At 43.1% G+C, this 23301-nt stretch overlaps 1 protein-coding gene across 6 annotated transcripts in view; it reads right to left on the bottom strand.

Moving 5' to 3' along the window:
- afdna (afadin, adherens junction formation factor a) overlaps window positions 1-23301 on the bottom strand; it is a 269000-nt gene that overhangs the window by 179571 nt on the left and 66128 nt on the right. For all 6 annotated transcript variants that reach the window (XM_067989221.1, XM_067989223.1, XM_067989224.1 and 3 more), the window contains exons 2-5: window positions 18508-18703; window positions 13182-13297; window positions 7280-7440; window positions 435-601 (exon numbers count right to left, since the gene is read on the bottom strand). In XM_067989221.1, the coding sequence (XP_067845322.1) occupies window positions 435-601; window positions 7280-7440; window positions 13182-13297; window positions 18508-18703 (640 nt within the window). The remainder of the gene's footprint in view (window positions 1-434; window positions 602-7279; window positions 7441-13181; window positions 13298-18507; window positions 18704-23301) is intronic.

Raw genomic sequence — 23301 nt, 5'->3', positions numbered from 1 at the left:
GCCAAGGCTTCTTCGACAGCTGCTCCCAAACCCGCGACCTCTACCACCTATAAGGACAAGAGCAGCAGGCACATGGGAACACCACTACCTGCACGTTCCCCTCCAAGTCACACACCATCCCGACTTGGAAATATATCGCCGTTCCTTCATCGTCGCTGGGTCAAAATCCTGGAACTCCCTTCCTAACAGCACTGTGGGAGAACCGTCACCACATGGACTGCAGCGGTTCAAGAAGGCAGCTCACCACCACCTTCTCTCGGGCAATCAGGGATGGGCAATAAATGTCAGCCTTGCCAGCGACGCCCACATCCCATGAACGAATAAAAAAATCTCTTTGGCTCAGTGTCTTTTTTTTTAAAAAAAGATTACATCTTTGAAGCGTTTGGGATGTTTTTCTACATAAAAGGCACCATACAAATGCAAATTGTCAATACCTGAATCAGGCCGTCCATCACCACTACGAAATTCTTGCATTCTTTGTTCTAACTTTTGTTGCCGTCTTCGTTTCATAACGACCTCAGGGTTAGATATTGTACGGGTGAAGCTGGTCTCTGGCATATCTTTGTATACCTCCGCTGCAAGATGTGAACTTGAGTTTTCACTATTAGTAAAAAGATATTTACCATTTTAAAACTTTTATCATATTGGATTAAAAAAAATGTAGAATACAGCCAGATTGAGCAATTTTAAGTCTCTTGGGAAGCTTGAAAGAAAATACAATTTCAGAACATTCTCCTGGGAACTATAACAGAAATTTATCATTGAGACACATTTTATTCTTTATTGTAGTTTCATGGGTTTTTGGTGGCTTCATAAAATGCACATTTTGTTTGAGGAAGGAGTAAATTGACATATTACGGTTTATCAGTACAGATTGCAGTGGCAACGTTGTGGTTGTCAGGACTAAAGCAATTTACCTGGTCTTAACTCCTGGGGTTAAGTTGGGCTGGGGAACAAAAAGTCCAGCTTATCACTCATTTCTCTCTGCAGGTGCATGGTTGTTACTGACATTTCTTATATTGTTCTGCTGGGAAGTGATCTGTATGTTGGATTGGGTAGTGGGTCTTAATATTAGCAATCAAGGAACTAATTAACAGTTCTTGGAACAGGTCGAACATAACTCATTCAGATTGCAACATATCCCACAGACGCGTCAGTCACACATTTGCTGCTGTGAAGGATAACCTTTTTGCAGTTAGCAGCGACAGGTGAGCTGTGTTGGGGGGAGGGGGGGTGCAAGAGAGAGTTCCTTGTTTTCCATCAAATAGGTCCAACAAGCATTGGCTGGATCCTCTAGAGTTGCACGGACATAGTTCTTCTGGCCTCTCAAATTGCCACCTAGGATGGTTCCATATAGTGACATGACCAGAATACCTAGAAGGTGGTGTCAGCTGTGGCTAAGTGGTAGCAGTCTCACCTCTGAGTCAGAAGGCTGTGGGTTCAAGTCCTACTCCAGGGACTTGAGCACATAATCCATGCTCAGCGCTGAGGGAGTGCTCCACTGTCAGAGGTGCAGTCTTTCGAATGAGATGTTAAACCAAGGCTCTGTCTGCCCTCTCAAGTAGACGTAAAAGATCCCATGACACTATTTGAAAAAGAGGTGGGGAGTTCTCCCCGGTGTCCCAGCCAATATTTATCCCTCAACCAACACCTAAAAACAGGTTAGCTGGTCAGGTTAGGTTGCTGTTTGTGGGACCTTGCTGCACACAAATTGGCTGACTACACTTCAAAAAAGTACTTAATTGACTGTAAAGCGCTTTGGGAAGTCGTGAAAGTACCTATGTAAATGCAAGTCTTTTTTTTTCAAGCTCTAACCTCTTCAGCAATTGTCCAGTACAGAGGGATGAAATTTGTATGGGGTGCAGTATTATACAATTTGATGTAAAATGTCAAATCAATTATCAGGAGTAAACCTGACTATTATCTGTACAAGAATATCCTAGTAAACAACAGTCAACGTAATTCCAGAACAAGATGCCGCCAGACCAACCTTATCAATCACAAAGAAAGTAACAACCCACAGGGCTGGTACGCCCTAGACTTCCAAAAGGCACGTGGCCAAGTTCCAAACGAAAGGTTATTCGCTAACTCAAAGCTGTGGGGAAATTGGCTGAAGGGTAGGGAACAAAAAGCAACAAAACCAAAATATAAAAGTCATGATCGACATCAGCAATCTTGTCAGACCATACCTTGAGTACTGCATTCAGTTCTGGTCACCAAGATATAAGGGAGACATTCAAGCTCGGCAGACACAAAGTCACAAGGCCGATCTAAAGTCTCAGCGGTCTGATTTAATGAGGAAAGACTGGAGAAACTTTGGCTTTTCAGCCTATAAAGGATATACGATCTCAATGGTATTTAAGATAGTTAAGGGAATAGGAAAGGTAATTTCTGAATATTACTTCAAATTAAGCTGAGTTTAAGGCAAAGGGACACAAGTTCAAACTAATGCAAGTTTAAGACTGATCAGGAAAATCTTCACATAAGATGATAAATGCATGGAATGGACTTTGATGTTGTAGTGGAGGCAAAAATGCTAGAATTATTTCAGACAATTGGATGCAGTATTGGGGCAACTTCAGGGTCTTTCTTAAATTAAGATAGACTGAACAGCCATACTCATCCATAATTATCTTGTGGCTTGTATGGAAATAAAACCAGTTAACTAATCAGAACTAATCGGAGCGGAGCTACAGGTGGGAGCAGACCTAGGAGAGCGCGCGGGACTTGGAGACTACTAAAGGCCCAGGCTCGAGGGCCTATCCGCACTCGGAGCGGCAGAGAGGCAATCGGTGAAAAAAACAAGGAGTGACGTCACAGGACAGCAGGTAGGTGATTGGCTGGTGAGTATTAGTTTTTTTCTCTGAGTTAGGGAATTGGGTAAAATTGAATTAAAAACTAGAAGCGTAAAACTACTGGTATCTTATTAAAATTAAAGCTTAAACGACTTAACGAGAGTAATATATCCAAAAATAACTGTATTTGAGGCTTAATTTGTTTTTTGCTGGGTTTAAGTTAATCTGATATATTTTGTGGTTACTACGGTCTCTTTGGGTAGCGGGGACGACTGTTGAGCAGGGGCCCTTGAGTATATCACTTAATTCCAGTGTGATTGGTGGGATCCATTTAATTTTAATTTAATTTAAAATCAATTAAAGGGCAAGTCATGGCAGGACAGCTTGGCCCCGTGGCATGCTCCTCCTGCTCTATGTGGGAAATCATGACGACCATGTGTGCGGGAAGCACGTTTAACGAGTTGGTCACACCGCAGGTAAAGGGTGTACAGGCAGGAAGTGAATGGGTGACCACCAGGCAGAGTAAGAGGTGCAGGCAGGTAGTGCAGGGGTCCCCTGTGGCCATCCCCCTCTCAAACAGATATACCACTTTGGATACTGTTGGGGGGGATGACTTATCAGGGGAAGGCAGCAGCAGCCAACTTTCTGGCACCATGGGTGGCTCTGCTGCACAGGCTGGGAGGAAAAAGAGTGGAAGAGCTATAGTGATAGGTGGCTCAATTGTAAGGGGAACAGATAGGCGTTTCTGCGGCCGCAACCGAGACTCCAGGATGGCGTGTTGCCTCCCTGGTGCAAGGGTCAAGGATGTCTCGGAGCGGCTACAGAACATTTTGGAGGGGGAGGGTGAACAGCCAGCAGTCGTGGTGCACATAGGCACCAACAATATAGGTTAAAAAGGGGATGAGGTCCTAAAAGCAGAATATAGGGAGTTAGGGGGTAAATTTAAAAAATAGGACCTCAAAAGGTAGTAATCTCAGGATTGCTACCAGTGCCACGTGCTAGTCAGAGTAGAAATAGGAGGATATTTCAAATGAATACGTGGCTAGAGGAGTGGTGCAAGGAGGAGGGATTCAAATTCCTGGGGCATTGGAACCGGTTCTGGGGGAGGTGGGACCAGTACAAACCGGACGGTCTGCACCTGGGCAGGGCCGGGACCGCTGGCCTAGGGGGAGTGTTTGCTTGTGCTGTTGGGGAGGGTTTAAACTAAAGTGGCAGGGGGTTGGGAACCTGAGCAGGGAGACAGAGGAAAGCATATCAGGAAGGGACAGAAGGTATGGAGTAAAAGGTGAAGTGTTAAAAAAGGAAAAAGCAGGAACTCTATCACAAAACATATTTGAAAGTTCTTTATCTGAATGCACGTAAAACAAAGGAGACTATGATGGTATGAGAGCGGAATTGATTAAAGTGGACTGGGAAAATAGATTAAAGGGTAAGACGGTACATGAGCAGTAGTGTTCATTTAAGGAGTTATTTTACAACTTTCAAAAAAAAAATATTCCACTGAGGAAAAAAGGGTGTAAAAGAAATGACAGCCATCCATGGCTAAGTAAAGAAATTAAGGATAGTATCAGACTAAAAACAAGGACATATAAGGTAGCCAAACTTAGTGGGAGGATAGAAGATTGGGAAGTCTCAGTAAAATAATGGGACTCAAGGCGGATAAATCCCCTGGACCTGATGGCTTACATCCTAGGGTCTTGAGGGAAGTGGCAGTAGGGATTGTGGATGCTTTGGTAATAATTTTCCAAAATTCTCTGGACTCGGCAAAGGTCCCGGCAGATTGGAAAACTGCTAATGTAACACCCTTATTTAAAAAGGGTAGTAGGCAGAAGGCTGGAAATTATAGACCAGTTAGCCGAACATCTGTGGTGGGTAAAATTTTGGAGTCTATTATTCAGGAGACAGTAACGGAACATTTAGATAAACATAATTTAATAGGACAAAGTCAGCATGGCTTTATGAAGGGGAAGTCATGTCTGACAAATTTGCTTGAGTTCTTTGAGGACATAACGTACAGGGTGGATAAAGGGAAAGCACACAAACTCTCAATTCTTCAATCTCAACTTGTAAGATTTACCTGATTAAAAAGCCCAAGGACTAACAGCTATCCTGTAGTGTATTTAGACTTCCAGAAGGCATTCGACAAGGTGCCACATAAAAGATTATTGCTCAAGATAAAGAATCACTGGATTGGGGGTAATATTCTGGCATGGGTGGAGGATTGGTTATCTAACAGGAAGCAGAGAGTTGGGATAAATGGTTCATTCTCGGACTGGCAACCAGTGGCCAGTGGTGTTCCGCAGGGGTCGGTGCTGGGTCCCCAACTCTTTACAATCTATATTAACGATTTGGAGGAGGGGACGAGTGTAACATATCAAAGTTTGCAGATGATACAAAGATGGGAGGGAAAGTGGAGAGCGAGGAGGACATAAAAAACCGACAAGGGGATATAGACAGGCTGGGTGAGTGGGCAGAGATTTGGCAGATGCAATACAATATTGGAAAATGTGAGGTTATGCACTTTGGCAGGAAAAATCAGAGAGCAAGTTATTATCTTAATAGCGAGAAACTGGAAAGTACTGCAGTACAAAGGGATCTGGGGGTCCTAGTGCAAGAAAATCAAAAAGTTAGTATGCAGGTGCAGCAGGTGATCAAGGCGGCCAACGGAATGTTGGCTTTTATTGCTAGGGGGATAGAATATAAAAGCAGGGAGATATTGCTGCAGTTATATCAGGTATTGGCGAGACTGCACCTGGAATACTGCATACAGTTTTGGTGTCCATACTTAAGAAAAGACATACTTGCTCGCGAGGCAGTACAAAGAAGGTTCACTCGGTTAATCCCGGGGATGAGGGGGTGGATATATGAGGAGAGGTTGAGTAGATTGGGACTCTACTCATTGGAGTTCAGAAGAATGAGAGGCGATCTTATTGAAACATATAAGATTGTGAAGGGGCTTGATCGGGTGGATGCGGAAAGGATGGGTGAAACTAGAACTAGGGGGCATAATCTTAGAATAAGGGGCTGCTCTTTCAAAACTGAGATGAGGAGAAACTTCTTCAATCAGAGGGTAGTAGGTCTGTGGAATTTGCTGCCCCAGGAAGCTGTGGAAGCTACATTAAATAAATTTAAAACAGAAATAGACAGTTTCCTGGAAGTAAAGGGAATTAGGGGTTACGGGGAGCGGGCAGGAAATTGGACATGAAGCGGAGTTCGGATCGGTCAAGGCCCTGTGGGTGGCGGAGCAGGCTCGATGGGCCAATTGGCCTACTCCTGCTCCTATTTCTTATGTTCTTAAAGGCCACCTGAGGTACAGCTCATCATTTCAGAGAAGGCACAACCTATGACTGCAGAAAGATTTTCTCCACAATTTTTTCTGCACTTATTTTCAGCGATTAGAAGATTTTCAGCAAATGGGAAATTAATTTAGGGACCAGAGCTTGTAAAGTTCAGCTGGATAGCTGTTAGTCCTTGGGCTTTTTAATCAGGTAAATCTTACAAGTTGAGATTGAAGAATTGAGAGTTTGTGTGCTTTCCTGAGTGTGTTGGGGGGAGGTTAAATAGATTTTGGTGTAGTTTCTAGTCAGCTGTTTTGGGATTCAGAGGCAGAGCAAGATGTAGCAATTTGTAAACACTGTTGATCTCAGTGGGTTGAGAAATGAGATGAGCATATTCTTTACTAATGCAATGTTTTGTTTTGTGTTTGCCATTGCAAGTATACACCAGGAACTATTTCAGATTCTCGCTCGGTTTGTAGCATTTAGCTCTGGCATTCCGGATAAGTTTTTTTTTAAAATACAAACTGATGGGGTTAGTTTCCCTCTGGCCTATATCAGGACCCTTTTAGCACTCTCCTTTTGAAGTCTCCTGTGTTGGGTTTCTAAATTGCACCTCCCTTTCCAGTTTTTCTACTTTGGTGATGTCCCACAATAGGATGCTAGAGGTGCAGGGTCTCTCTTTCTCAGCAACGCTGTGGGCAACTTGTACCCATTGGAAGGCTAGGAAATCCTGGTCACCACAGAGAACTAGATTGAGGCATCAGTGAAAGAAGTGGGTTGAAGAAGTGAACTGTAGGATAATCAGGGCATGGTTTTAGATACCTACTGGCCCTACATCATTGTATATGAATTGAGGAAGACATGATTGTTTTAGGAAGTCATCTATCCTGGAATACATTACTATATATTGGCAATGTTGCTTCCATTGCCACACTTTTTTTTGTGAAGTGTTGCATGCCAAGCTCAGCACTACACAATTTAAGCTTTAACTTGCATTCAAACTTTGTGTGGAGCATACAGGAGATGAAACATCTGAAAGTTCTGACTGCTAGGAGAGAAGAATACTCTGCCAAAATTTTAATACAAGTCAACGCTCAGCATTAAAGTTGTGCACACATCATTGCGCAATAATGAACACTGAAATTAGGATAACGGCTGTGGGCACAGAGAGGTTGTTGGAGTAATAGTAGCTTGCATACTGCTTACCCATCATCCCTGGGAATAGGTCTCTCATCACCATCTGCAGCTTGCATTAGTGCTTCTTTTTCTCGCTTCTTTTTCTCTTTCTTTTCCTTCTTAGAGAGCGTTCTTTTAAAGTTCTGGATCACACCCTCCTTCTCTTTTTCTGGACCATTACTCTGAGACTTCTGCAAATCAAGAAAGCGTTACAATATATGCAGTAAGTGTTGAAAGTACATGCATACTTTTCAACCCCACTTCATCACAAATAGAAACATAGAAACAGAAAATAGGAGCAAGAATAGGCCATTCGGCCTTTCGGGCCTGATGCGCCATTCAAAATTATCATGGCTGATTGTCTAACTCAGTACCCTGTTCCCGCTTTTTCCCCCATATCCCTTGATCCCTTTAGCATTAAGAAATATATCTATCTCCTTCTTCAATAAATCTAATGACTTGACCTCCACTGCCTTCTGTGGTACAGAATTCCACAGGTTCACCACCCTGAGTGAAGAAATTTCTCCTCATCTTGGTTCTAAATGGCATACCCCATAACCTGAGACTGTGACCCCTGGTTCTGGACTCCCCAGCCATTGGGAACATCCTCCCTGCATCTATTATGTCAAGTCCTAAATTGAGCTTAAAAAATGAAATTACAGTCGTACCCATTGACTCGCAACTTGCTTAACTGCAATTTTAACACAACCATTTCCATAGTCACTTTTTTCCCTCTACTTCCTAGTGAAAGGTTTGTTTTATTGCAATTTAGTTTATTGCAATTCCCACTTGATATACAAGTGTGGCGCGCAGAAATCCTACTTTGACAAGACTTTCACCTCCGAACCCAAGGCTTTTACGTTTCAATCTGATTGGGTTCATTGGTTAATGTGCCTAAAAACTGGATTGATCTAGTTTCCAGTCATCTCTAATGTTTGTTGGTGGTGTAAAGCTCAGAAAAATGAGTCATATAAAACTATAGCGTAAGAGTCGGACAGCAGCAAAACAGATTTTTTTTTTGCACTTTGTTTTAAAAAGCTTTCATCATGCCTATAGGACATATGATTACATCAAAACTCTGATGTACCTCCACTAGCATTCCAGTAAGTAACTTAGCCCAGAGATCAAGAGTATTTCCCCCTTTTTTTGAGGTTATGTTGGCACTGGGGAATGGAACACTTTCCCACTTCAGATACCCAGGTCAGGGGTAGCATAACCAACTCGCCCTATTCTGCCCCAACAATGCTAGACGACCACTCCCAATGCACCAGTATGACATTTCCACTTACCATACTATGCTCAGTGAGGTTGCACACTAATGCCAGTTTTGTGCCAAAAACCCACAATACCCACTAAGAGATGGGTTGAGACTATCCAAAATAGTGTTGGATCCTTACAATAGATGCAAGACAAAAGACGGAGTGGCGGGGTAGAGAGAGGGGACACACAAACTCTTTGTCTGCTCTCAATTGTCATTGCAGAATTTTGAACCCAAAGGTGAAGTAACAGCCTCACATTTTTAAGGAAAATAGCCCAATGTTTTCTCACAAAACTTATCCTTATGAAACTTTTTTGCAAAGTTTGCTCAAATAAAAATACTTTAACATCTGGTCCATAAAATGGATCTGACTGCAAACTTCTCTACTTTTGGATTTTCATTTACTAGCCACCTTATCATTGCCACCGAACACTGTACAGAACTGGTTTTGAATAAAAGGCAGAATTGACTAGTAAATACTATCGACCACACATTAATTTATCTGCAGAGATTCTGAGCCATATTTAAACTGCTTAGTGCTTCTTGAGCATGTGTAAATACAGATGGCAATCACAAACAACTGTAAGTAAACATTTGAAGCCTATTTTTAAGTTTAAGTATAGGGGAATGGCACATTTCAGAAAGCAGCTAGTCATCAAACTATGCGGGGAGAAAAAATGGTCAGCAAGAAATTACATAAGCATGCTTGCATGGAGCCCAAAAATGTGTCATCCATACATAAAAATGGAGAACCAAAATGAGGAGTAAACATTTAATGTTCTGAATCATTTCTCCAGCATACTGACTGAAACTTGAAAAATGGTAGCCAGATACACGCAATGGCTGAAGATTACCCCAGGATCGATAACTTTTGCGCTAACAACGTAGGAAGGAACAGGGAGGAGGTCCTGCTAAGCAAGTAACAGGAACTAGCAGAAAAATTAAAAAGCAGGACCTCAAAAGATGGTAATCTCCTAATTACTACCCTAGCTAATTGGCATAGGGATAAACAGATCAGGAAAGTGAATGCGTGGCTGAAAGAGTGGTGTGGGAAATTTCATGGGACACCAGCACCAGTACTGAGACAGAAAGGAGCTGTACTGCTAGGACAGACTGCACCTGAACCAGGTTGGGACCACGGTTCTAGCGAAAAGGATAGTGCTGTGAAAAGGACTTTAAACCAGTGAGTGGTGAGGGAGGGTACAGATAGAAATAATAGTAATCTAAAAGGTAAAAATAAGAATGCTAGAGAGCAGCAGTCAAGAGTACAAAATGTCAAAGATAACAAATACTCCAGGAACAGAAGAAGTTATAGGAAGTAATAATAAAATCTCTTTAAAAATAAAGCTGGAGTGATGAAAAATAAAAATATTGGGCTCATAAAATAACAGTAAGCCTAACAGCGTTCACTGTTATTAAAGGGCAAATCAAAAAGTAAGTTCCAGAGGGCGTACGTGTGCAGTCAAACGTGGAAGTCCGGAAGGTGCTCTTCGTGATTCCCTGCTGATCTGACAATTTCGCTTTAAAGAGATATCGCAGGCTGGAATCAATGGACCAGCACAAACTTGCTCTCCTGCCCAGTTGGAAACTAACTAATCTCGCCAGAAAAAAAGGTACACTGAGTTATATCAGGTCTAAATGAACTTTTAACAGCACGTTAAGTATTAATGACTGCCAAACAACCGCCCTGGGACTGAATTAACTTTTTAAAATGTGGAGTCTCATTACTCCTGATTTCAATATATAGTTTTTGGACATTTAAAAAATGTTTTTAAATTTAAAAAATTAAAATATTTGCTTTTTTTTTTTACTTTTTCCTTTCAGTTTTTGAATCTTACCCTCTCTTTATTTTGCTTTCTCTATCCAATTTTATAGTACATTTACTAATCTTACCTGACACTTCCTGATTCTTAGATTGCGCGGTTTATGAATGAGCTTCACTTCCTAGTTCTCACAGCATGGCTTGCTTCAAGCTAATTGGTGGAGGGGACAGAGATCCTTTCCTTCTCTCACAGCTCAGAAAAGCCCTGGAACAATCGCTTCACTTCTTGCGGCTCTCAATTAAAGCAAGTTGGCGCCCAGAAGGTCGCGAAAAGTTTGTGGGTGAGTTCGTTACTTATGAGCGGCGGCGACATCCGTTCACCGCTCAGCGCAATTTCCAGCCCATTAAATTGCCGGTATAACAATGTACAGAGCATCAGCATCAAAAAGTGTGTTGTGAAAAAATGTGAGTAATACACCATCAAGGCAGAGGGTGGGGACAGTTACCGAAATAAGAGTTATGCTAACTGCATTTGTGTACATAAGGAATAAATAAAACAAATGAGTTAGAAGCAAAAATTCAGCTTAAACGATACGATGTATCATTTAGAGACCTGGCTACAAGGCGGGCATGAGTGGAAGCTAAATATTCCAGACTATAAAATCTTTAGACAGGACAAGGCAATTAGGAAAGGAGTAGCAGCAATATTGATAAAAGACACAATAACTGCAGTCGAAAGATGGGATTTCAGTAAGTTGATCAGGCAGTGGAAACACTATGGGTAAAGCTAAGCAACAGCAAAGGGTGCAGGACTCTGTAGATGTTCTCTACATACCTCCTGATAGTCGTGATGTAGTGGAGAGTGGAATGTATAAATACAGAGATCAAGAAAGCATGTAGCAAAAACAATGGTGTTATAATGGAGTGGTTAAAATGATGGCAGATGGAATTTAATATGGGAAAGTGCGAGGCCATCTACTTTGGATTCAAAAGACAAATTGGAATATTTTCTTAATGGTGAGAAACTAGGAACCGTGCAGGACCAAGGTGGGTTTGGATGTCCATGTACACAAATCACTAAAAGCTAGTGCGCAGGTACAAAAAGTAACCAAAAGGCAAATGGAATCTCATGGGGGCTGGATTACAAAGGTGAGGAAGTTATGCTTCAGTTATATAGAGCCTTGGTCAGACCCCATCTGGAGTACTGTATTCCATTTTGGGCACCGCACCTCAGGAACAGTATAGATTCACCAGAATTACACCAGGCCTTAACGGGTTAAAGTACAAGGCCAGCTTTCATAAACTTGTTTTCGTTTGAGTTTGGAAAGTTGAGCGGTGACCTAATTGAGGTCTTTTAAATGATAAATGGATTTAAGAGAGAATATACGGGGAAATCCAGAAAAAGGGGGCATAACCCTAAAATTAGAACTAGGCCATTCAGGAGTGAAATCAGAAAGCACCTTTTCACACAAATGGTAGTGGAAATCTCTCCCAAAAGACTATGGATGCTGGGTCAACTGAAATTTTCAAGACTGACATCAACATTTTTGTTAGGTAAGGTATAAGGGATATGGAGCAAAAGCTGGTAAATGGAGTTGAGATCAGCCATGATGCAACAGAATGGAAGAACAGACTCGAGGGGCTGAATGGCCTATTCCTGTTCCTATGTTATGAAAAGAAAGCCATTGTGTGCCCATTCCAATTACCACTGACCAACTCCTGGTGGAAATGGCACATATGGGGATGTTGGCTGAGGTCAACTCAACTGCAATGGTCCCCTTTCTCTATCCCTAAAATGACTGCCAAATAGTCTGCTATACTAACTACCTAGGCTTGCAAGAATGGCCATAAAGTACCAGAATATTGCTGGAGTCCATGGAACAGCATCCTTTAGAAGAAATTAAAAATGAGGGAGGTTAGAACAAAATAGTAGTCAAATAAGATCTAATCACATTCATAAATTCGCAGGGCTACGGGGAAAGAGCAGAAGAATGGGACGAATTGGATTGCTCTTACAAAGAGCTGGCATAGCTCGATGGGCCAAATGGCCTCCTTCTGTGCTGTAACCATTCTATGATTTTATAAACAATGTGATCTTAATACTTTCATTATTTTGACCACAAATTAAAGTAGGAAAGATTAACCTACATTATTAACCTTTTTGCACTCAAAGCTTTTTTCTGAATTCTTTTCTCCACGCTCTAGTATCTGCAAAAAATATTTTCTGTAGATTTCTAATTCAGGTACGGTACAACTAGTGAAATGCACTGAATATACAGGTTAGTCTAAAAGTATTCAAAATGCAGAAATACTGCTGCTGTCTAGAGAAAACTTTATATTTCTCAAAATACATTAATTTTTACCCATTATAAGAAATAAAAACAGAATATATTCTCTCACCCAATCTAATCCCCACTTAATTTTCCTGACCAATCTTGTTGCCCAGCCTCATCTTGAAGAAACACTTGATGAATATGTTACAACTCTCTAAAATACTGCCTATTGAAGTGCCATGGATTTGAAAAAAGGAATGTGGTGACACATGCTACAGTACAGCTACACAAGGATAGCCTTCTCATACTCACTCAAATAAACCACTTATTGAGCCTAGATAGTGGTGTCGGGAATGTATTTAGTTACAAGGACAAAACATCAAGAGAATGATCAAGCAGGACCAGCAACCCTGATGTGTTGCCCCACTCTATAGGCCAGCAGCAAGGAGACCAACTGTATTGCCCAACTGAGAACATAAAGCAATGATTGAATCTGTGACTTTTCTCATCTATCACTCATTACACCATGAAGTGCATTGAACTACTGAGCCTTTGATGGAGTTACAAATTGTGCAGGTTTATTGAGCAGAGTGTGGCAAAAAAAACCTCAGAAAACCACATTTCTACAGGGCTTCTTACCTTTGGTGGGAGGAAGGCATTTTCATTCTTCAAAACAAATCTTCCCTCCCTATCATCTTTGTTCCAATTTAATTGTACAACCAAAGGCTTCTCATCCTGGTCAAGTTTACGCTCCTCTATAAAAATAAAATTTACATATTTTATGAAAAAAATGGCAAATTCTACATGCCAGCCAGTGTTTTATTTTCCCACTGTGATTGCCTTAGCTGTCAACAAGAGACATTTCAGAGACTAGATAATGATGAATGTCCATTTAAAAATATTTCTGAAGTTTATTTAAATAATTCAGGTCCAAAAGGAGAAGGAAATTCTGGAGGAAATACTTACTGTTCAAAGTTTCCTTCTTTCCTTTCTAACAGCTAGCATTCCTAAGCTGCTACATAGGAAACAGCAGGGCTTGCACCTTCAACCCAGCATGAAAGCTGCTCTGCAGCCATCCAGCATTTGGAAATGACACTACGGACTGGGAAATCTGCAAATCCAGCCTGCGATGTGGTTTCTCAAGGTCAGGCAGCTACAGAGCAGCTCTTCGCTTACTTAAGAGTTCCATGCTGTTAAGAACTTGACACTCAAAGTATTTTGCCTGGACTTATTTTCTTCTACAAAATGAGCGATTACTCTAAAGAGGAAGGAAAGTATAGTGAGCGTTTGCCCAAAATGACTGTTCCCTTAATCCGTACAATCAACAGATTTGGGAAATAACTGCAGTTTATGCCCTGCCCACAAGCTGCGCCACCCATGCAACTTCTAATTTCAATTATCGAAAGATAATTATTTGAATCTTTCCCCAAATCCTCTTCTACTCCTGACTGTTTCCTCCCTCCATTTTCTTTCTTCAAAAAAAATGAATTCTAGAGTACAGCACAGTAGCACTAACTTATGTTTGTCCACTGAATCCTAGATAATAAAAACAGCCACTGCACTTAGTTTATGATGGATCTATTATTGTAAACAATTTTACAACACCAAGTTATAGTCCAGCAATTTTATTTTAAATTCACAAGCTTTCGGAGGCTTCCCCCTTCGTCAGGTGAACGATGTGAAATGAAATCCTCGAAATGAAATCGCATTTATAATTCACAGAACAATGCTTGGTGAGTACAGACAGTTTTTTCAACTGCCCGTTGCCAAGGCAATCAGTGTGCAGACAGACAGGTGTTACCTGCCAGGTCTCACAGAATATACAAATCACCAAAAAAAAACAACAAACAAAAAAAAAGAGATAGAGAGGTAGAAACATAGAAAAGACAGCAACTGACCCGTTATATTAAAAACAGATAACATTTGTTCGCTGGTGGGGTAACATGTAGCGTGACATGAACCCAAGATCCCGGTTGAGGCCGTCCTCATGGGTGCGGAACTTGGCTATCAATTTCTGCTCGACGATTTTGCGTTGTCGTGTGTCTCGAAGGCCGCCTTGGAGAACGCTTACCCGAAGGTCAGTGGATGAATGTCCATGACTGCTGAAGTGTTCCCCGACTGGGAGGGAACCCTCCTGTTTGGCGATTGTTGCGCGGTGTCCGTTCATCCGTTGTCGCAGCGTCTGCATGGTCTCGCCAATGTACCATGCTCTGGGGCATCCTTTCCTGCAACGTATGAGGTAGACAACGTTGGCCGAGTCACAGGAGTATGAACCATGCACCTGGTGGGTGGTGTCCTCTCGTGTGATGGTGGTATCTGTGTCGATGATCTGGCATGTCTTGCAGAGGTTACCGTGGCAGGGTTGTGTGGTGTCGTGGACGCTGTTCTCTTGAAAGCTAGGTAATTTGCTGCGAACGATGGTCTGTTTGAGGTTGGGTGGCTGTTTAAAGGCGAGTAGTGGAGGTGTGGGGATGGCCATAGCGAGGTGTTTGTCCTCATTGATGACATGTTGAAGGCTGCGGAGAACATGGCGTAGTTTCTCCGCTCCGGGGAAGTACTGGACGACAAAGGGTACTCTGTTGGTTGCGTCCCGTGTTAGTCTCCTGAGGAGGTCTATGCGATTTTTTGCTGTGGCCCGTCGGAACTGTCGATCGATGAGTCGAGCGTCATATCCCGTTCTTACTAGGGCGTCTTTCAGCGTCTGTAGGTGTCCATCGCGTTCCTCCTCGTCTGAGCAGACCCTGTGTATTCGCAGGGCCTGTCCATAGGGGATGGCCTCTGACGTGGTTAGGGTGGAAGCTGGAAAAGTGGAGCATCGTGAGGTTGTCCGTGGGCTTGCGGTAGAGTGAGGTGCTGAGGTGCCCGTCTTTGATGGAGATTCGTGTGTCCAAGAAAGAAACTGATTCTGAGGAGTAGTCCATGGTGAGCTTGATGGTGGGATGGAACTTGTTGATGTTATCGTGTAGTCTCTTTAGTGATTCCTTGCCGTGGGTCCATAGAAAGAAAATGTCGTCGATGTATCTGGTGTATAGTGTTGGTTGGAGGTCTTGTGCAGTGAAGAAGTCCTGCTCGAACTTGTGCATGAAAATGTTGGCGTATTGGGGTGCGAATTTGGTCCCCATGGCTGTTCCGTGTGTTTGGGATTATAACATTTATCCCGGTCTGTCTGATTATGCAGCCACCAGCCATACATGGCGAACTATTTGGACTTGTGATCTGACAAATGACTGAAATGAGTAGAAAATCTACCATGCCTTGACTGCGTATGACACACCATTGCAAAATTAGCAGCAAGGCAGCAAACAGGGCTCTGGTTGAAACACAATGCAGCCTTTAAGTTGACTAGAGGTTACTTAAGCACATCTTCTCTCCACCCATAAACTACATGTGTTATGGTTTATGGGAAGGAGGCAAGGAAAAAACCTGCAAAGCTGGGCACTATAAACTTCTGCAAAATCACGACCAACATTCAACTTCTGGGCCAACATCCAGACGATCTGGAGTATAACGTTCAGCTCTGGGCACCGGATCTCAGGAAGGATATATTGGCCTTGGAGGGGGTGCAGTGGAGATTCACCAGAATTATATCAGGGCTAAAAAGGTGAAATTATGAGGACAGGTTGCATAAACTAGGCTTGTATTCCCTTGAGCATAGAAGATTAAGGGGTGAATTGAGGTGTTTAAGATGATTAAAGGATTTGATACGGTAAATAAAGAGAAACTCTTTCCCTGGTGGGAGAGTCCAGAACAAGGGGGCATAACCTTAAAATTAGAGCTAGGTCATCCAGCGGTGATGTCAGGAAGTACCTCTTCATACAAAGGGCAGTGGAAATCTGGAACTCTCTCCCCCATAGAGCTGTTGGAGGTCAATTGAAAATTTCAAAACAGATAGATAGATATTTGTTTGGTATGGGTATTAAGGAATATGGAACCTCGGCGGGGAAGATACAGCCATGATCTAATTGAATGGTGGAACAGGCTCGAGGGGTTGAATAGCCTACTCCTGTTCCTAGATCACAAATCAACAAACAAGGCAGTCAAACCATTGCGACATGAGGCCCTGCTGTTTCAACAGTGAAGGATAATGCCAATTACCCTATCCTTCTCCCACTGCCGAGGCCTCAGAACCTGCATATCCCACGAACACCTACCATTGGAAGCTCCTCTTTAAAGAGGCCTCAAAAGGATGCTAGCGATGTCAACCTGAACTGCCAGTGCCAAGCTACACATACAAATGATCTTGACACATACCCAGATGCAGAAGCAACAGTGGCAGACATTCCATTATACTGGGAAAGCACTGACTACTCCCAGTACTATTTCGTAGGGATAGCTACACCTATCTGGCTATGTATTCCTTCCCTTTGGCTGGTCAGTATTATCCAGCACTAATATGAACTCCATCCGTAGAGATCAACAATTGGTAGATAATCAAACAGATATCAGTCCACTTTTATCAGCACTGGTGGAGTTCATACAGGTACATACCTCTCGGTGCCAGACAGAAACCTGGCTATCAGTTTTTTGACAATGCATAGGGGACTATCTCAATGCATCACCACAAACAGGGCTTATGGGAAAGGCAGTATCAATAGGAGCCAAAGCTTTGCTTTCTCTTTTGGCAAAGACAATCCTGTATAAGAGACAGATAGGCAGCCATATGGACTGGGGAGACAGTTGCATGGTCAGAGGGAGTGAAAGAAAGGCAGAATGTGAGGAGAGAGATAGTAAGTCACATGGATGGGGGAAAAAGAGGTGCAGATGGGCAGAGAGAGAGAGAGACACAGACATACAGAAACAAAAGGACAACCTCTCGATATCAGAACATCTTCAAGATAGGTGGCCTTTTGCTGTTTGGAATAGACCTGGCTTGTTTAATTCTAATGATGTGTGAAGGGTTCCAAGAAAGAAAAAAGTTAGAATTTTTATTGCACAAATAGCTATTAAATAAGTGTAGTTTTCTGGATCAGAATTGTTCAGATAACAAGGATACAAATTTGAAACACTGCTGCATATACTCAGGTCAGTAAGCATCTAGAAGAAAAAGGTAGGGCTAAACCTGAAACATTACCGTTCTCTTTCACATGCTGACTAACTTGCTGTACATTTCCAGAAATTATTATTTTTGTTTCAGAATTGCCCAGACTCAAAACAGAAAATTCCCCTGCTTACGCTAATTAGAAAATGGACCAAATATTACTGCATAATCTTCAAGATTTTACAAACTTTACTAGTAACAAACTGGTGCCAATTCTGGCAGACCAATTTTGGTAAAGGATTCATTCCCAAATTGTGAAGAAATCAGTTACAATAAAACTAATGACAATTTTTTTTTTAAGTTCTTTCTACACTGTCCTCTACAAGCTCACATAAGTACACGATGGCACAACATCAGATGATGTCCCAGAACACTCTGGACTGGTTCTCTACATGGAATAAGCTTGTCCTCTTGCAGTTATTCTCAGAGGTCTATTCAACTACCACAAAAGAAAGATTACTCATCTTGCAGGAGCTTTTTCATTCTTTCAGAGGACATCCTGCATCCACTAGAGTTAACCCAATGGGTAGAGGCTGAGAAGCTTAAAAAAGTGTAACAAGATATCATGCTTCAAGGATGACCTCAAGACACCCATTATGTTTATCCACAACCAAGACATCCCCTTTTTTTTGCAGCATTTAAAGCCTTGGACTGCACTTGATATAGTATGATGCTTGATGAAAAGCAGGCCCTGCATCGGACGAGAAGCAGCTAGGTGCCAACTGCAAAGAATCGGACACCTAGAACATTATTAAAGGTAATTCAGCAACTGTTGCATATGCATCTTATAAGAGTAAAAACCAGAATCATGAGGCATCACTGACACCTGTTGGGCATATTCTACTGCTCCAAAGCATAGTAAGACCAATGGGCTCTGCCTATCTTAGGAAACATTTGTAAAATAAATTTCTTAATTATGAAACTCACCACCACTAACGTGCACTTCATAAAGTGAATATCTAGGAGAGGACAACATTCGCATGTCTGGTCGGAACTTCTCTGCAAGAGTCTCTATGACATCTTGCGTTGTAGCAGTGCTGGATACTCTGATGCATTTTGTTGCAAAGTTCCCTGCTACTTTGTCTTGAAAATAAAATCTCATCACACCATGGAACTCCAGATCCTAGGAAATTTAAAAGAAGTTATAAAAATAGTAAAAGACAATTTACTACACAAAAACATGCAAAACCAGCAACTAGTTTGTAACTAAACACAGTCCAGATTCTGTCCAGAAAAGAAATACCCATTTTGGGGAGGAAGAGAACGTTGTTAAGCATGAACACTGGTTTCCTGGAAATGTATTTTCACAAGTGTCAGTTGATATTACTCGCCTCTGGGTCAGAAGCTTTGGATTGAAGCCCTATAACCAAGGCTGACATTCTTGTACAGTGTTGATGGACTACTTTATTGTTGGAGGTACTGTACTTCAGGGGAGATGTCAAGCCATGTTCCTATTTGCTTATTCTAGTGGTACAGGCAGGGTTTAAATGCCACTACGCTATGTAGAGCAAAGAGTTACATAGTTACATACAGTCTTACAGCACAGAAACAGGCCATTCAGCCCATCTGGTCCATGCTGGCATTTATGCTCCACATGAGCCTTGTCCCACCCCTCTTCATCTAACCCTATCAGTATATCCTTCTATTCCTTTTCCCCTCGTATTTATTTAGCTTCCTCTTAAATGCATCTATGCTATTCGCCTCAACTATTCCTTGTGGAAGCAAGTTCCGCATTCTTAACACTTTCGGTAAAGAAGTATCGCCTGAATTCCTTACTGGATTTACTAGTGACTAATATTTATGACGTCTAGTTTTAGACTCCCCCACAAGTGGAAAAATTTTCTCTACGTCTACCCTATCAAACCTTTCCATCATCCTAAATACCTCTATCAGGTCACCGCTTTTCTCTTTTCTAGAGAAAAAAGCCCCGGCCTGTTAACAAAAGAAATCCCGCCTGATTTTTTTTTTCTATTCATTCATGGGATGTGGGCATCGCTGGCAAGGGCAGAATTTTATTGCCCATTCCCAATTGCCCTTGAGAAGGTGGTGGTAGGTGAGCTGCCTTCTTGAACTGCTGCAGTCTGTGTGGTGAAGGTGCTCCCACAGTGCTGTTAGGAAGGGAGTTCCAGGGCTTTGACCTAGCGACGATGAAGGAACGGCGATATATTTCCAAGTCGGGATGGTGTGTGACTTGGAGGAGAACATGCAGGTGATGTTGTTGCCTACTGCCCTTGTCCTTGTCCTTCAAGATGGTAACGGTCACGGGTTTGGGAGGTGCTGTCGAAGAAGCCTTGGCGAGTTGCTGCAGTGCATCCTGTGGATGGTACACAGTGCAGCCACGGTGGTGAAGGGAGTGAATGTTTAGGGTGGTGGATAGGGTGCCAATCAAGCGGGTTGCTTTGTCCTGGACGGTGTCGAGCTTCTTGAGTGTTGTTGCTGCACTCATCCAGGCAAGTGGAGAGTATTCATCACACTCCTGACTTGTGCCTTGCAGATGATGGAAAGGCTTTAGGGAGTCAGGAAGTGAGTCACTCGCCGCTGAGTACCCAGCCTCTGACCTGCTCATGTAGCCATAGTATTTATGTGGCTGGTCCAGTTAAGTTTCTGGTCAATGGTGACCCCCAGGATGCTGATGGTGGGGGATTCGGCGATGGAAATGCCGTTGAATATCAAGGGGAGGAGGTTAGACTCTCTGTTGGAGATGGTCACTGCCTGGTGCGAATGTTACTTGCCACTTATCAGCCCAAGCCTGGATGTTGTCCAGGTCTTGCTGCATGCAGGCACAGACTGCTTCATTTTCTGAGGGGTTGTGAATAGAACTGTGCAATCGTCAGCGAACATCCCCATTTCTGACCTTATGATGGAGGGAAGGTCATTGATGAAGCAGCTGAAGATGGTTGGGCCTAGGACACTGCCCTGAGGAACTCCTGCAGCAATGTCCTAGGGCTGAGATGATTGGCCTCCAACAACCACAGCATCTTCCTTTGTGCTAGGTATGACTCCAGCCACTGGAGAGTTTTCCCCGATTCCCTTTGACTTCGAGTTTGACACCAAGGAACCCTAGTAAAATTGGTCAAATGTGTCTTGACGTCAAGGGCAATGACTCTCACCTCACCTCTGGAATTCAGCTCTTTTGTCCATGTTTGGACCAAGGCTGTAATGAGGTCTGGAGCCGAGTGGTCCTGCGGAACCCAAACTGAGCATCGGTGAGTAGGTTATTGCTGAGTAAGTGCCGCTTGATGGAAGGTATCGTCAACAGTGCTATCACTTTGCTGATGATTGAGAGTAGACTAATGGGGCAGTAATTGGCCAGATTGGATTTGTCCTGCTTTTTGTGGATAGGATATACCTGGGCAATTTTCCACATTGTCGGGTAGATGCCAATGTTATAGCTGTACTGGAACATTTTGGCTAGGGGCGCTAGTTCTGGAGAACAAGTCTTCAGCCAGACTGTGCCTGCGGCAGGTGGTGAGCGAACCAACATGAGGGAAAAACCTACTTGACCTCGTCCTCGCCAATCTACTTGTCACAGCTACATCTGTCCATGACAGTATTGGTAGGAGTGACCACCGCACAGTCCTTGTGGAGACGAAGTCCCGTCTTCACACTGAGGACACCATCCAATGTGTTGTGTGGCACTACCACCGTGCTAAATAGGATAGATTCAAAACAGATTTAGCAGCTCAAAACTGAGCATCCCTGAGTCACTGTGGGCCATCAGCAGCAGCAGACTTGTATTCCAGCACAATCTGTAACCTCATGGCGGGATGTCGTTGGGCCCCATAGCCTTTGCTGTATCTAGTGCACTCAGCTGTTTATTGATATCACATGGAGTGAATCGAATTGACTGAAGACTGGTTTCTGTGATGGTGGGGATATTGGGAGGAGGCTGAGATGGATCAGCCACTCGGCACTTCTGGCTGAAGATGGTTGCAAACGCTTCAGCTTTGTCTTTTGCACTCACATGCTGGACTCCGCCATCATTGAGGATGGGGATGTTAACAGAGCCTCCTCCTCCCATCAGTTGTTTAATTGTCCACCACCATTCACGACTAGATGTGGGCAGGACTACAGAGCTTTGATCTGATCCATTGGTTGTGGAATCGCTTAGCTCCGTGTGTAGCATGTTGCTTCGCTGTTTAGCATGCATGTAGTCCTATGTTGTATCTTCACCAGGTTAGCACCACATTTTTAGGTACACCTGGTGCTGCTCCTGGCATGCACTTCCACACTTCTCATTTAACCAGGTTTGATCCCCTGGCTTGTTGGTAATGGTAGAATGAGGAATATGCCAGGCCATGAGGTTACAGGTTGTGCTGGAATACAAGTCTGCTGCTGCTGATGGACGACAGTGACTCAGGGATGCTCAGTTTTGAGCTGCTAAATCTGTTCTGAATCTATCCCATTTAGCACGGTGGTAGTGCCACACAACACATTGGATGGTGTCCTCAGTGTGAAGACGTGACTTTGTCTCCACAAGGACTGTGCGGTGGTCACTCCCACCAATACTGTCATGGACAGATGCAGCTGTGACAGGTAGATTGGAGAGGATGAGGTCAAGTAGGTTTTTCCCTCGTGTTGGTTCGCTCACCACCTGCCGCAGGCCCAGTCTGGCAGCTATATCCTTCAGGACTCGGCCAGTAGTAGTGGTACTGAGCCACTCTTGGTGATGGACATTGAAGTCCCCCACCCAGAGTACATTCTGTGCCCTTGCTACCCTCAGTGCTTCCTCCAAGTGGTGCTCAACATGGAGGAGGACTGATTCATCAGCTGAGGGAGGACGGTAGGTGGTAATCAGCAGGAGGTTTCCTTGCCCATGTTTGACCTGATGCCATGAGATTTCATGGGGTCTGGAGTCAATGTTGAGGACTCCCAGGGCCACTCCTTCCTGACTGCATATCACTGTACCGCCACCTTTGGTGGGTCTGTCCTGCTGGTGTGACAGGACATACCCAGAAATGGTAATCCCCATATCCCTCGATTCCCCTGGAGCCCAAAAATCTATATCTCAGCTTTGAATATACTCAATGACTCAGCATCCAATGAATAACCTCACATTTCCCCACATTATACTCCATCTGCCACCTTCTTGCCCACTCACTTAACCTGTCTATATCCCTTTGCAGACTCTGTCCTCCTCACAGCTTACTTTCTCACCTAGCTTTGTACCATCAGCAAACTTGGATACATTACACTCGGTCCCTTCGTCTAAGTCGTTAATATAAATTGTAAACAGCTGAGGCCCAAGCACTGATCCTTGCAGCACTCCACTAGTTACAGCCTCCCAACCTGAAAATGACCCGTTTATCCCTACTCTGTTTCCTGTCCATTAACCAATCCTCTATCCATGCTAATATATTACCACAACCCCATGAGGCCTTATCTTGCATAACTACCTTTCACATGGCACCTTATCGAATGCCTTTTGAAAATCCAAAATATGCATCCACTAGATCCCCCTTATCTACCCTGCTAGTTACATCCACAAAAAACTAATAGATTTGACAAACTTGATTTTCCTTTCATAAAACCGTGTGGACTTTGTCAGGCATATGATTTTCTACGTGCCCTATTACCACTTCCTTAATAATGGATTCCCGCATTTTCCCAATAACGGATGTCAGGCTAACTGGCTTGTAGTTCCCTGTTTTCTCTCTCCCTCCTTTCTTGAATAGCAGGGTTACATTTGCTATCTTCCAATCCACTGGGACCATTCTAGAA

This window comes from Heptranchias perlo, chromosome 8, assembly GCF_035084215.1.
Source record: "Heptranchias perlo isolate sHepPer1 chromosome 8, sHepPer1.hap1, whole genome shotgun sequence".
Lineage (NCBI taxonomy): Eukaryota > Metazoa > Chordata > Chondrichthyes > Hexanchiformes > Hexanchidae > Heptranchias > Heptranchias perlo.
The sequence above is the reverse complement of the archived record's forward strand: the minus strand, read 5'-3'. Positions and strand labels throughout refer to the sequence as shown.